General features: G+C 49.4%; 1 protein-coding gene across 4 annotated transcripts in view; it reads left to right on the forward strand.

The window, feature by feature from the left end:
• The window catches only part of LOC134440404 (transcription factor COE3-like), a 183,763-nt gene that overhangs the window by 23,824 nt on the left and 144,939 nt on the right, over nucleotides 1–15,000 (forward strand). For all 4 annotated transcript variants that reach the window (XM_063190471.1, XM_063190474.1, XM_063190473.1 and 1 more), the window contains exons 3-5: nucleotides 3,228–3,291; nucleotides 6,129–6,184; nucleotides 12,562–12,635. In XM_063190471.1, coding sequence (XP_063046541.1) covers nucleotides 3,228–3,291; nucleotides 6,129–6,184; nucleotides 12,562–12,635 — 194 coding nt within the window. The remainder of the gene's footprint in view (nucleotides 1–3,227; nucleotides 3,292–6,128; nucleotides 6,185–12,561; nucleotides 12,636–15,000) is intronic.

Raw genomic sequence — 15,000 nt, forward strand, 5'->3', positions numbered from 1 at the left:
TAAAAGGTTACAGGGAACAACTCCGCCCACGCGGTCGGTCAGGTGGGAGCCATGCCAGCTGGCACCTCCGGGCCACCGTACTGCCTCCTCCCTCCCTCCCTCCCTTCCCTGTCCGCTCACCTCTGCCTCGACCTCCGTAACAACCACCCCCCCCCTCCTCCAAAAAAAACACCCCCTCTTTTGGACCCCAGCCCTATACCTATTCCCATCCAACCTTACTGGACAAACAGGTATGTTGCCCCAGGCCCAGGAAGAGATGGGGCCCCCCGCCTCCTCGCCCACTCACCTCTGGCTTGACCTACTCAACCCGCCCCCCACCCCCCCACCCCAACCCTCTCTTACCCCCACCACCACCATCACTACCAACCCTGCAACCACTTCTACTACTGCCCCCACCACCATCACCACCACCACCTCCAGCACCAGCACCATCAGTACCACGACTCCCACTGCCTCCACTACTTTCACCACCACCAGCACCATCAGTACCATGACTCCCACTGCTGCCTCCACTACTTTCACCACCACCAGCACCATCAGTACCACGACTCCCACTGCCTCCACTACTTTCCCCACCTCTACCACCATCAGTACCACAAGTACCAATGCTACCTCCGCTAACCCCCCACCACCACCACCACCTCCACCACCACCACTAGTCCCAATGCTGCCTCTGCTACTTCCAACCCCGACCTCCTCCACCACTAGTCCCACTGCTATCTCCGCTAACCCCCCTCCCCCACCACCACCTCCACCGGTACCACAAGTACCAATGCTACCTCCGCTAACCCCCCACCACCACTAGCCCCACTGCTACCTCCACTAACCCCCCCACCACCACCACCCTCCACCATCACCACCTCCACCACCACCACCACCACTAGTCCCAATGCTGCCGGCCTCTGCTACTCCCCCCCCTCCACCTCCACCACCCCCCTCCACCTCCACCACCCCCGACCACCACCACCACCACCACCACCACCACTAGTCCCAATGCTGCCGGCCTCTGCTACTCCCCCCCCTCCACCTCCACCACCACTAGTCCCACTGCTATCTCCGCTAACCCCCCTCCCCCACCACCAATAGCCCCAATGCTGCCTCTGCTACTTCCACCCCCCTCCACCTCCACCACCACTAGTCCCACTACTACCGCCGCTAACCTACCACCACCACCACTACCACCACCACCACCACTAGTCCCACTGCTGTCTGGGCCGCTGCCAGTCCCCCGCAGGCCCCGCTCGGTGCCAGGCTGTGGAGTAGAGTAGCAGGGCAAAGGGGCATTTGGCCAGAGGAGCTGGTTGGATGGATGGACTGCACAATAGACACGCGCCATCCTCGTGCCTTGTAGTGTAGTGTGGTAGTGAAGGCTTAGGCAAGTCAAGGGGAAAGGGACGCCTACGTACTGTACTGCACACTACACTTCTAGCCTCTGGGACTGTATAGGCCTGGAGGGTTTGAGATATATAGAGTAGTATGCATCTCGACGTGTGTGTGTGTGTGTGTGTGTGTGTGTGTGTGTGTGTGTGTGTGTGTGTGTGTGTGTGTGTGTGTGTGTGTGTGTGTGTGTGTGTGTGTGTGTGTGTGTGTGTGTGTGTGTGTGTGTGTGTGAGAGAGAGAGAGAGAGAGAGAGAGAGAGAGAGAGAGAGAGAGAGAGAGAGAGAGAGAGAGTGAGAGAGAGAGAGAGAGAGAGAGAGACAGAGATAGAGACAGAGAGAGAGAGAGTGGGAGAGAGATGTATGTACAACACTCACGAGAATTAAACAATTTGAGCTCAATCAACCACGCTGTAAATGTCTTTTGTTTTTTTTCTCACAAAATACTTTTTAAGCCAGTACGCCCGCACGCACGCACACACAAGCAAATACATTCACAGGCACTTCAAACATAATTCAAGTGAAATGATGGTGGTCAGGATTATCCGTAGGCTAGGAAGTGTAGCAGAAAGTACACACAGAAAATGTCCTTCCAAAAAAACTCCGACTTTTCATTTAGGGTCTTTTGGTCATTTGGTTTGACAAAGTTATTAATTCACCCAAAGCCAGAATAATGAATACTACTGTACAACATGCAAAAACAGCCCCAAACAAAGACTTCTGTTTCCCTCCCAGTCAATAAGGCCGGTAAACTTCTTTCACAGAAAAGATTTAAGACACACTAGCTAGTCTTGACCCCAAAAACCAAAACCAGCTTCCTTATTGATGCTCTCATTAAAAAAAAAAACCTACTACTACAACAAAAGAGCTCAGGGGCTGTATCTCATCACACTGTGTGGATGGATGGACGGGTCCCAGTCCAGACATTTCCAATATCTTGTCTTTAAAAGTAGTAGAGGACGAGTGATTTCCTCGCGGATGCAGAGTATTCCGTCCGGGCCTCCTTCCCTTCCCAGCAGTCAAGCAAGTTGTACGGTACGCTCTGGATTAAGAGGCCTAGAGGCTGGAACATCTGCTGGGATTAGGGAACTGGGATTGTGGCTGACAGGGCCGCTGACAGCCAAATGTGATGAGGATCCAGGGGGGTCGCTGTGGCGCAGTGCGCTAAGCCGCCCCCACATTTGGGCTTGCATGCCCATGGGGACCCCGGTTCGAGTCCGACCGACCGGGGTCATTTCCCGATCCCACCCCGTCTCTCTGTCCCATTCCTCTTCCTGTCACCACACCATCTCAGTCCTGTAAAATAAAGGCATAAAAGCCCCTAAAAGTACATTAAAAAAAAAAAGAAATGTGATGAGGATCCAAATCTGGGCCCCCCCCTTGTCCCTTGTCCCTGGGCCCGGAACGACTGATCCCTTTATCCCCCACCAGTTGTCATCCCTGGTGGCCGGATCTGTGCAAAAGCCAGTTATAACAGATTCTAAAAAGGGGGATGAGATGAGATGAGATTGCTTTTTCCTCCCCAAAATGAACATTGCCAAATACTAACTGATGATGAAACAAGGACATGAGTTATCCCTGTTGCTCTGGTGATGTTGCAACGGGAAGAGAGAAGAGAGAGAGTTTTAACAGGTTCTCTGAAGAGTTCACTGGGTTCGGGAAGATTTTGACTCCTATGATTGCTGGGGGCCGCAGATTTAGCCTTTTTTGTTTATGTTTACGTTTTCCCCCTGCCCCGTCTTTTCAACCTTTGACTGATCCTATATTTTTTTTCTCTCTCTTTGTCTCTGTTCCTCTCTCTCTCTCTCTCTCTCTCTCTCTCTCTCTCTCTCTCTCTCTCTCTCTCTGCAGGAGTACAATGGTGAGAAGACTAACAATGGCATTCACTACCGGTTACAGCTCCTCTACAGTAATGGTAAGAACACACACACACACACACACACACACACACACACACACACACACACACACACACACACACACACACACACACACACACACACACACACACACACTACACCGCCCACTACATATACAGCCTACTACACTGCTTTTATGTGCACATCACCATAACAAGTTTGTAGCAGGTGTTAGGGCTGTTACAATATTCACTAAGTCAATATATCGTACAATAAGTTTTTACAAGCATGATCACTTTTTTGCCACAATAAGTTATTGCATGCTTCTTTGTTTTCCTCGTCACTCTCTTTTAGACTGAATATCGATAGGCACATTTCACTCAGCGCAATGATGCTTAAACGTTGGTGTACTTTTAATTTTCAGTCTGTCTACCTTGTCTATCTCTCTATCTACCCCTCTATCTAGCACCCCCTGCACACTTTCAAAATTAGAAAGGGTGTATTGGCATTTCTATCCCATTTTCATTATATATCACCGATATATTCCGATCACAGTATACATGGGCACCTAATCAGAATATGAACAGAATACACCACCTTATCTATTCCGATTAGAAATCTAATCGGATGAGAAAATCTAATCGGATCAGGGCGTTTACAAGAGTTTTTCTATTCCGATTAAGCACTTATTCCTTTTCTAATCGGATTAGAGGACTTCATGTAAACCCACCTACTATTATCGTTTATCGCAATAATTTCGTGAGCAATTTATTGTCCAGCAAAATTTGCTATCGTGACAGGCCTAGCAGGTGTCTAACCCCCATGCCCCCCCCACACACACACAGACACTCACATATACAGCACAGTACATGCATGCTACATGCATGAAAAAGACTCTCTCTCTTTGTCTCTCTCTCTTTCTCTCACTCTCTCTCTTTCTCTCCCTCACACACACACTCTCTATCTCCATCCCTCCATCTCTCTCACTCTCTCTCTATCTCTCTCATTCTCTCACTCACCCACTTTCTCTTCCCCCTCTCTCTCTCTCACACACTTTCTGTCTCTCTCTCTCTCTCTCTCTCTCTCTCTCTCTCTCTCTCTCTCTCTCTCCCTCTCTCTCTCTCTCCTTTCTCTCTCTCTCTCTCTCTCTCTCTCTCTCTCTCTCTCTCTCTCTCTCTCTCTCTCTCTGCACGACTTCCTGCATCTCGCTGCTCTGTGGCGTCATGCTGCTGCACTAGGCTAATGGGCTATGATGATGGATATTTAATTTGTCTGTAGATGTGAATTCCTTGTTATCCTAAAGCTGGGAGGCAGCACTGCACAGAGAGAGATAGAGAGAGAGAGAGAGAGAGAGAGAGAGAGAGAGAGAGAGAGAGAGAGAGAGAGAGAGAGAGAGAGAGAGAGAGAGAGAGAGTGAGAGAGAAAGTGTGTGTGAGAGAGAGAGGGGGGGGGAAGAGAAAGTGGGTGAGTGAGAGAGATGGAGGGATGGAGATAGAGAGTGTGTGTGTGAGGGAGAGAAAGAGAGAGAGAGAGAGAGAGACAGAGAGAGAGAGAGAGAGAGAGAGAGAGAGAGAGAGAGAGAGAGAGAGAGAGAGAGAGAGAGAGAGAGAGAGCTGAGGGGGGCTGCTCAGCAGTTTAAGGCGGGAATGCCATAAATAATACACAACTCCGGAGCCGCCTGCCTGTTTGTTTTTGCTTGGGGTGTGTGTGTGTGTGTGTGTGTGTGTGTGTGTGTGTGTGTGTGTGTGTGTGTGTGTGTGTGTGTGTGTGTGTGTGTGTGTGTGTGTGTGTGTGTGTGTGTGTGTGTGTGGGTGTGTGTGTGTTGGCGATCACAGTTGTAACATTAGCAATAGTGTTGTTGGTGTGTGTGTGTGTGTGTGTGTGTGTGTGTGTGTGTGTGTGTGTGTGTGTGTGTGTGTGTGTGTGTGTGTGTGTGTGTGTGTGTGTGTGTGTGTGTGTGTGTGTGTGTGTGTGTGTGTGTGTGTGTTTGTTGAGCTGAGTTCCTCGGTCTGCATGACAAGACAAACAGGGACTGTAAACGCACTATGGGGACACAAATAATAAACCAAATTCTTTTTTTTTCTTTTTCATTTCTGCCTAGACATTTCCATTAGAAATCTTGTTTTTTTTTGCTTTGCTTCCCTTCCTCAGTCGCGCAGGCGGCACTCTTTCGAAGAACCACATTTGCATGTTTGGAGAGCGGAGAGAGAGAGAGGAGGTTGTGGAGGGAGGGAGGGAGGGAGGCGGGGAGGATGAGGGTGGATTTAGTTTTGTTTGTATTGTCGTTTTGAGAGGCATTTAATTTGACTAAATAGGGTCTTAATTCCGCGCGCCGTGTTTGCACAGGCATCTGACATTGGGGTTGTGGTGGGTCTTTATCACCGCAGATCATGAATGCAAATCATACAGTACAGCAGTCCGCTGCAACCTTAGTCAAGCTGGAAGTAATTACAGGGGAGAGAGATCTGTTCCGATACTGAGGCAAGATTAACACACGCCACAGAGTGATATTTACAGTGCGTACTCAACTCACAACCTTGGCAGGGGTTTCAATCATTTCTTTTTTTTCCCTCCAAAAAATTCCCATCCTCACTTTTCCACACTTTTTCACTCTCTCCCTCTCTGCTCTCTCTCTCTCTCTCTCTCTCTCTCTCTCTCTCTCTCTCTCTCTCTCTCTCTCTCCCTCACTCACTCACTCACTCACTCACTCACTCACTCACTCACACACACACACACACACACACACACACACACACACACACACACACACACACACACACACACACACACACACACACACGAATACACTCATGTAACTGTCATATTTTTCTAAAGAAATGTTTTCCTCTGTTTTTCTAAAGAAATGCTTTCCTCTGTTTTTCCCCCCTTGCAGGTATCAGGACAGAGCAAGACTTGTTCGTGCGTTTGATAGACTCCATGACAAAACAGGTGAGCATGTGTGTGGGCTTTCAACACCGATTTCATCCTTGTCAATTCAAGTGTCGTCGGTTCTGCACAAGTGGTCCGAATCCGACATCGGAGGCCACACGTTGTTTCCCTTTTATGTGTTTGTACTTTGTATTCTAACACAGAGACTCCTGACAGCTCGCCCCGGCTGCCATTTCCTAAATAAGAGCCATGCAATATTTATGCGGCGTTGTGCTTTCAGGCCGCTATGGCACAAGCCACGTGCTGGATTCTTTCTTTCTTTCTTTCTTTCTTTCTTTCTTTCTTTCTTTCTTTCTTTCTTTCTTTCTTTCTTTCTTTCTTTCTTTCTTTCTTTCTTTCTTTCTTTCTTTCTTAGTTTCTTTCTTTCTTTCTTAGTTTCTTTCTTTCTTTCTTTCTTTCTTTCTTTCTTTCTTTCTTTCTTTCTTTCTTTCTTTCTTTCTTTCTTTCTTTCACTGAAGCGGGCGTTCTGAAAATGTTCTGAAAACTAGTCTTCAAACTGGAAGTAAGAGAAAATGGATTAAGCACAGACGTACAGCATTAAGAGAGGATTAGAGAGGATTGACTGTAGACATGCAGTACAGTGTATTATTATTTATTATTATTATTCATAACATTACACTTAGTTGACATACTTTTTATCCAAAGCAACTAAACAATATTACAGGGTATTGGTTACAGTCCCTGGAGCAATGTGGGGTCAGGTGCCTTTCTCAAGGGCACTTCAGCCATGGATGGAGGTGCAGGGAGTCGTATAAGGGCAGGATTCGAACCTGCAACCCTGTGATCTACAGTCCAACTCTGTCCGTATCCATTGCACTACGGCTGCCCGCAGCTCATGAATGTCTATGGCAGGGGTGGGGAACCTATGTCTCGAGGGCCGTCTGCGGCCCTTGAGGCTGTTTTATCCGGTCCCCGATATGATTTTAATGTTATGCAGCCTCACATGAAATATGACATACTTTGTAAAGGAATCTTAGAAAATACATTTGCAACACAATTAAGTTATATTCAGGGGACCTAGAGAAGGTGGGCACTGTTTTAAAGGGGGCTTCCTTCAATATTGACCCAAAGAGCGGGGGAAATCCTGGTTTGTGTTCATAATGCGGCCCTCGGAGGACTTTTGCGGCCCTCGGATGAATTTGAAGTGGCCCCCCGAATGAAAAAGGTTCCCCACTCCTGGTCTATGGCATGGAGGCGCCACCAAGACACCTACAAACAGGAAGGGGATACACTTAGGCAGGAAGGAAGGGTGCGAGCGAGCAAGGTAGCTAGAACACTGCTGTGAAGCAAAGCAATTATTATTGGCAGAGAAGGCTGGATCAAAGGCGACTCCTGTACTCGGATCCTCAGCTGTTAACACCTTCAATTGATCCAATAACTGTACACTCTAAAAGCCAATTGACTAGCTCAACTTTCATTAGAAGAAGTTATGTTCTGCATCATTTACAAATGGTATGCACTAAACTAAGTGAGTGCATATCAAAGTACAGTACATTGTAATATTTCACACATCACATCAGTAGCTTATTGTGGATTCACACATCAGTACTTATCGCAGATTCCCCATGATCCTACTGTAGGTCCCTGCACTTGTGTCGTTGAGGCAGTGAAGGATATCCCTGGTATTATGGATTACTGTGAGCAGTGACGGAGGGTGGATGGGTAGGGTGGGTGGTTAGCGTTAGCAGGCCTATCACTGTTCTCTTTCAGCAGCGGCGGCGGTGCGGGCGATTGAGTGTTCTCCTTCCTTCCGGCTCATTAGGCGTACATACCCCCTCCTTAAGCCCCCGCGCCGTGCTCCACTGACTGACTGACTGACTGACTGGCTGCTCATGTGCCTGCTGTCTGGCTTTCCCAGCCCCAGCCAGGGCTGGACTGGCCATCTGGCATAGCGGGCATTTCCCTATTTTTTTTTTTATTTTTTTACTTTTCTGAAAACGAGGGTGCTGTGAGTTAGTGTGTGTTAGTTCTGCGCCACTAATTATGAGGGGCCCCTTTAACCCCTTAGCGCAGCACTCTGGCTCTCTGTAATGTCGTGGCAATGTTGCTATGATGTAGTTAAGCATTTTCAGCAAGTGAATAGGGTCGCCGGCAACCCCTGCTGCAGTAAGAGGCTACGCCAAAAGTGCCCAGGTCCTCAGATGCAAAACCCCCTAAGTGCCTTTTCAGAAAATAATCTTAATTCATTTTTATTTAATACAAAGCTATCAAATTTGCATCTTTTTTATTTTATTTATGTAATATAACTATTTATATGTATTTTCAAGTACATGAATGTAAACCAAACCAACAACGGGGTTCTCTAAAAATATAGAAGCGCAGGTCTTCAGAAATGGAGTTAGGGGGTTTTGCATGTGAACTCTTCTGTTTCTCCCCCAGTCCAGTCCAGTCCAGCCCTGGCCACAGCCACAGCCACAGCCTCCAGCTCGCTCACATCGCTCTCCAGCTCCTCACTCCCAGACAGGGCTGGACCGGGACCGAAAAGCCTTTTGGCTTACGTACACGTACAGTAAACTTGCCCCTCATATACTGTACAGTACAAGCCATTTTTTTCATACTACATATACGTGGGCAGCATAAAAGTGGGCATATAAGTGGGCATATAAGCATATAAGTGGGCATATAAGTGGGCATATAAGCATATAAGTGGGCAGCCATGGCCCAGTGGTTAAGGAGATGGACTTTAGATCAGAGGGTTGCTGGTTCATATCCCACCCTTCCACTCCCTATCTCACTCCATGGATGAGGTGCTCTTGAGCAAGGCACCTAACCCCACACTGCTCCAGGGACTGTAACCAATACCCTGTTCTTACAAAGAAACCTGTTAGTCACCTTGGATAAAAAAAAGCGTCAGCTAAGTTTAATGTAAATGTGATGTAATGTGATGTAATACGTCGTACATCCTGCTCAACTCAGTCCACTGTCTATATTGAAGATGGACCAATGGGCCACCCTCTCTATACTGTGGGCCAGTCCTGAAGAAAAAAACAAACAATGAAAAAAAACAAGCAAACGAAAAAACACCCCAACAGTATCAGCCCCTGGGGGACTGTGGGACTGCCCCAACGGGAAAATACCCTGTGTGCCCAGATTACCGGTCCAGCTCCTCACTACCCAGAGTGCAACACACCACGCGGCGGCAGGCAGGCACAGCGGGCCCCCCTCCGCGACGCGTTGCCTCTCCGTGTCAGCCCCTGTCGCCGATCGATACGGCAACCAGGTCCTCGACAAAAGCGTCAGCCCTGGAGACCAATCAATACGCTTTAATGTAGCTGCTGCTGTTGCCGCGGCGCTGGTGGCTGTTGGCAGTGGTGGTGGTGGGGGGGGGGGGGGGTAGGGGGCAGTGTTAGGGGTAGTCGTAGTGGCGGCGTGCGCTGGAGACAATAATCCTGACAACAACACAGGGAGGTGAGATGCTTGGTTCTGCCTGCCTGCCTGCCTGCCTGCGAGCCAGCAGCTTTGCGCAGCACCCAAATCCTCCCCCCCCCCTTCAACTCCCATTCCTCCTTGCTGCCCCATCTTTGCAGGACCACTGGCAGATTTGACCAGACCCAGGGCAAAGTCATCCGAAAGGCCCCCTCCATACTCGATGCATTTAATGTGATGGAAACACAATTCTGCCCCCTCCCCTTCTCCTTGGGCCCGGGACAACTGACCCCTTTGTTCCTCCTTTGTTGGCTTCCCTGCATCCTCTCCCCCTCGTCTACCGACGTCTTGCACCCGGAGACAAGGCGGCGGATGCACTCCGACGCTCGTAATCCGGTGTGCAGAGGGTGCAACATATCGATCGTAAGCGAGCGGCTTATGGGTCCTTTTTTTCTCTCTCCCGCTCTCTTTTTTTTCTTCTTCTCCTCCTTCTTCATCTTCCTTCGCTTCTCCCCCTCTTCTTACGGCTCCTCTTGTTTTAATTGAGGAGGATAAGTGCGGCAGTTCATCCTTCACTCCTGAAGAGGGGATGATCGAGGCTCCACTTCCTGCCTGCATGCGCTCCTGGCTTAATGTTACGCTATGCAGTATTTCACCGGTTACGACGAAACATCTGTTCGATTTTAGTTTTGTCATGTGAAGTATTGAAGTCAGGAATTCACTCCCCCGCTCCCCTCAACCCCAACCCCAACCCCACCCCCCCGACAACCAACCACCTCCTCCAAACCCCCACTTCCCTCAGCGCCACAGTTAGTCCTCTCTTTTCTTTTCTTTTCTTTTCTTTTCTTTTTTCCCCTCTTTCCTTTCCTCCACTGTGTACGTAAAACCACCCCTTCCTGCGACCGTATTTCTGCCAAATGGCCATGTTGACATGCGGCTATGGAACACACAGGGGCCGAGAGAGAGAGCACACCGTGGCTACTACTACTGCTGCTGCTGCTACTGCTGCTTCTTCTGCAATGGCTGCAATGCTACTTCTACTACTACTGCTGTTGCTGCTTGACCTGTGTTAGGAGCACTTTGGCACCGGCTAAGCCATCAGGACTTATGATATTATATATAAATATCGACCGGGGCTCTCTCTCTCTCCAGGCTGCTACCACTCAAGCCCTCTTGCCCAGGCCAAAATCGCATCGTTCGACCCCACCCCTCCCCATTCCAGCCCATGACGACAACGCAACACACCACCACCACCACACCCACCACCCACCACACCTTTATTCTCATAACCCCACCACCCCACCTTACCTCACCACGGCAACACCCCCACCATCAGCTCAGCCCTCCATCCTATCCCGGGCCTGGCTGGCCTACTCTTTGTGAAATTGGTGGATGTTAATACAGAGGAGGCCCCTCATAAGCAGGTCGCACAGCGAGAGAGAGAGAGCGAGAGAGAGAGAGAGAGAGAGAGAGAGAGAAAGAAAGAAGGGAGATCAGATCAATAATGCAAAGGGAGTCGTTAACCTAAAAGTATTGTTCCCCTGGGGGCTCCCGGGTCTACTCCGTCTGGCCAACTTGACCATAAAGAGAGATATGGTTAGGGGGGGCGGAGGTGGTGGGGAGAGGAGAGGTGACGGGATGAAGGTGGGTAGGGTAGAGTGGTGTGATGTGGTGTGGATGTTGGGGCAGTCAACTGGGATGCGGACCAGAGTGGTGGGGTTCAGAGGGTTTGGGGGTTGGTGGGGGGCACTACGGCCCACGTCCACCCACACACACACACTCACTCAGCGGATGCTGAAATGTGATGTGATGTGTGTATGCGTGGACGCATATGTGTGTGTGCGCGCGCGTGTGTGTGTGTGTGTGTGTGTGTGTGTGTGTGTGTGTGTGCGTGTGTGCACATCCATATGAATGTGACTGTGTGTGTGTGTGCGCTTAGTTCACGTACATATGTGTGTCTCTGTCCATGTGCGTGTGCGTGTTTGTGTGTCTCGCTCGCCATGTGTGTGCGTGTTACACACGTGTGTGTGCTGTGTGCGTGCGTGTACTTTAGGGGGGTAGAGGAGAGACCATGCGGATTCTTTTGCCTGCCTTAATATGCAGGGACCATCCGTCATCCAGCGCCGGGCTGACAGCCTGATGACTGATGCCTCCGAGGTGGCCACTCTTTTGGGGCCAGCTCGGCCATCTGGCTGTAGGCAGCGAGGATCATGGGAAGGATGGATGGGGGTGCGGGGGGTGGGGGGGTTGGGGAGGGGTGGGGTGGGGGTGTTGGGGGACAGGAGAGAAAACGAAACGGGGGTCTGTCTGTCTGTCTGTCTGTCTCTGTCTCTCTCCCTCTCTCCATGTGTGTCTCTCCATTGAGACTTGGGGGAGTTGTGACGGGGGTTTGTCTGTCTCTCTCCCTCTCTCTCTCTCCATTGAGACTGGGTACTCCTTCACCCCCTATGTTTTGCTGACACCAAAACGCTCAATCCGTGTTTTTGTTGTTGGGGGGGGGGGGGGGGGGGGGGTTACACCGGCACATACAGTATGCTGTATATATATATTTTTTGTCATCCAAAAGTAAAGGGTTCTGGGAACAATGGTACGTCTAAAGGGGGCTTTAAACTGTGGTAGAATTGAATTAACTTCATGCAACAAATTATGTACTGATAACTAATGTACAATTCATAACTAAGTTAACTGTGTGGTACTTTGTAAGAACTTTTTTTTTAATTATTTCATGATGTGCTGTCAGAGTAGCAGTTTCCAGTTTAAGGTGGATTACAATATACATTTTGTGACAATTATGTACAGTGTATTTTTTTAATCAATTACAGTGTATCGAAATGTGTAACAATATGTCACAATGTGCATACAATATGTACCATAGGGTTAGGTATGCACGGTGCTTGTCGGTATAAGCTATGCATGTTGCATGTTGTTAAAAAAAAGAGAATCGTAAAAAAATAGAGTGTTAGCATAAAAGGGTAACATTTCTCCGCCATTTCTCTCTCTCTCCCTTGCAGCCGATCATCTACGAGGGCCAGGACAAAAACCCAGAGATGTGCCGCGTTCTGCTCACCCACGAGATCATGTGCAGGTTTGTCTCGTCTACGTTCGTTATTATTATTTATTTTTATTTTTTTTCATTTGTGTTTGTGTTTGTGTTGGTGTTTGTTTGTCTTTTCACTGGTCGGCCCCTCAGAACAATTAGGGTTCATTTGCATCTCCTCATTTAGCAGATGCTCCAAAGTGACCCGCGGTGTTTGTATGGCGAAATCCTTCCTCATTAGCATGGAAGCCCCGTGCACACAAACCAAAAAAAAACCCCAATGACCTCGCTCTTGTTCTTCCTTAGCCCCGTCTATTTACTCACTTACAGCCGCCGAGTCGAAACACCAAACAACATAATCATCAACACATTTAGCGTTTACGGAAAAAAAAGCCCTCCGCTAATCATTTGTTATTTACAGAAACACGTACGCAACGCCCCGTACCCGGCGTATACGCCATGAGTGTAGTAGGCTATTATTATGTTTGGAGGGAGACCAACTGAATTGCTAATGCTGCCTGCCTGCCTGCCTGCCTGTCTGCCTGTGCGCTGTTAGCACTATTTGGTATACAGCACCAGCCAACTGTCAGCCAGTGAGAGAGGAGGACCCCCATGTTTCACCCAAGGAGAAGAGATGGGTGTCTTTGGTGTGTGTGGGTGGGTGGATGAGTGGGTGAGTGGCTGTGGCGGGGGGGTATGGAGGTTAGGATTGGGGAAATGGAGGGAGTGGGGGGCGGGGGGAGGTAGGGGGAGATAGGGGGAGGTAGAGCGGGGGTGATCCACATCCCACATCCCCCCACTGGGCAGCACTCATTAAAGAACACCCATTGCCTCTTAATGCCGTGTAATTATGAACTGACTGGGAGAGAAGCTGGCTGGAGGCCCGGTAGGAGGGGGCCCTGTGCCCGGGAGGAGGGGGCCCTGCGCCCGGGGTCTGGCCAGTGGGAGCGAAGGGGTCCTGGGGCTCCACGGAGTGAGAGTAGGCTGGAGGGAGGGGCTGCTAGGTGGTGATGATGGGGTGGTTGGGGATGGGTTGGGGGATGATGGGGGTGGTTGGGCAGGGCAGGGCCGGTTCTAGTCAATTTGGTGCCCTAGCAGGTAGGCGAGCACCTTCTTTACTTTTCGAAATTCTCAGTTGTTCAGTAAACATACAGTACATGTAGTACATCTGATTGAAATGTCATACATCTGATTGAACACAGCTACTGTAGCACCAATGAATAGACACTATCAATGTAAAATGTAAAGAATTTTGACATTCTAATTCTGTGGGATTGTTGGGCATTTCTGGCGCCCCCAAGACACTTGGAGCCCTAGGCGACTTGCCTTGTTTGCCTATGCGCAGCGCCGGCTGTGTAGTTGGGGATGGGCTGGGTGTAGATGCCGGGAGGGAGGTTTTAGGGGGAGCGTGGGGTTTGGGAGGGTGGGATGGGATAGGTGGAGAGTCAGGGTGAAGGTTAGGGGGGTGCGTTAAGAAAAAAATGTTAAGAACCGCTGCCATGGAGGGTCAGGTGGGATGGGTTGAGTCGGGGAGGGGAGGGATGTGCACGAAGGGATGAAGGTAGGATATGGGGGTTCGGGTGAGCGAAGGTTAGAGGGGTGAGATGGGCTCAGTTGGAGGGGTTAGGTGGGTGGGGGGGGCGTGCAGAAATGGTTGATGTGGAGGTGAGGAGTGAGAAGGGGGGTTCAGGAAAGTGGGGATTTCGAAAGTGGGGTTGTGGGGGTTCGGGGTGAACTTGCAGAGAGAGAGAGAGAGAGAGAGGGGAGTGTGTATGTGGTGTGTGTGTGTGTGTGTGTGTGTGTGTGTGTGTGGGGGGGAGGTGTTGTGGGTCAGGCCGGCGTAAATAATGCATCAGAGGAAGCACGGGTGCCATGTGCCACGCTGAGTGCCAGGGGAGGTATGGATACCCGGCTGCCCCACCACAGGGGCCCCTGCTGGGCAGCAGTTTCCTGGGCTGGAGGGGAGGCGGTGGAAGTGGGCTGGAGGTTGTTGGGAGGATGTTGGGAGGATGTTGGGAGGACTGGGGTTGAGGACTGGGGGCCACAGAGGTCTGTTGTAGCCCCTCAAATGCTCTCATGGTACCACTTTTTATACTAAATATAGTCAGTCACTTACAACACAATATAAAATTGTATCAATGTAATAATGTTAAATAAATGTAATAGTATTTCTATACCCAATATGCTTAAATAGGCCTACTACTAACGTATGATATTAATTTAAGTTAAATTGCACTTTCACCCCCAGTTTTACACCAATAATCAATAATATAAATCTTCGGATTAACATTTAAAAGTTTATGCCTGGAGTTTTTTTTTTTTTTTAAAGATGTCTCGCTTGAGGTATTCATCTTTAAGTGTAGAGATAAAAGATTTTTTTTATTCTGCCATTTTCCATCAGATCTCTCTCTCT

Source organism: Engraulis encrasicolus, chromosome 23 (assembly GCF_034702125.1).
Source record: "Engraulis encrasicolus isolate BLACKSEA-1 chromosome 23, IST_EnEncr_1.0, whole genome shotgun sequence".
Taxonomy (NCBI): domain Eukaryota; kingdom Metazoa; phylum Chordata; class Actinopteri; order Clupeiformes; family Engraulidae; genus Engraulis; species Engraulis encrasicolus.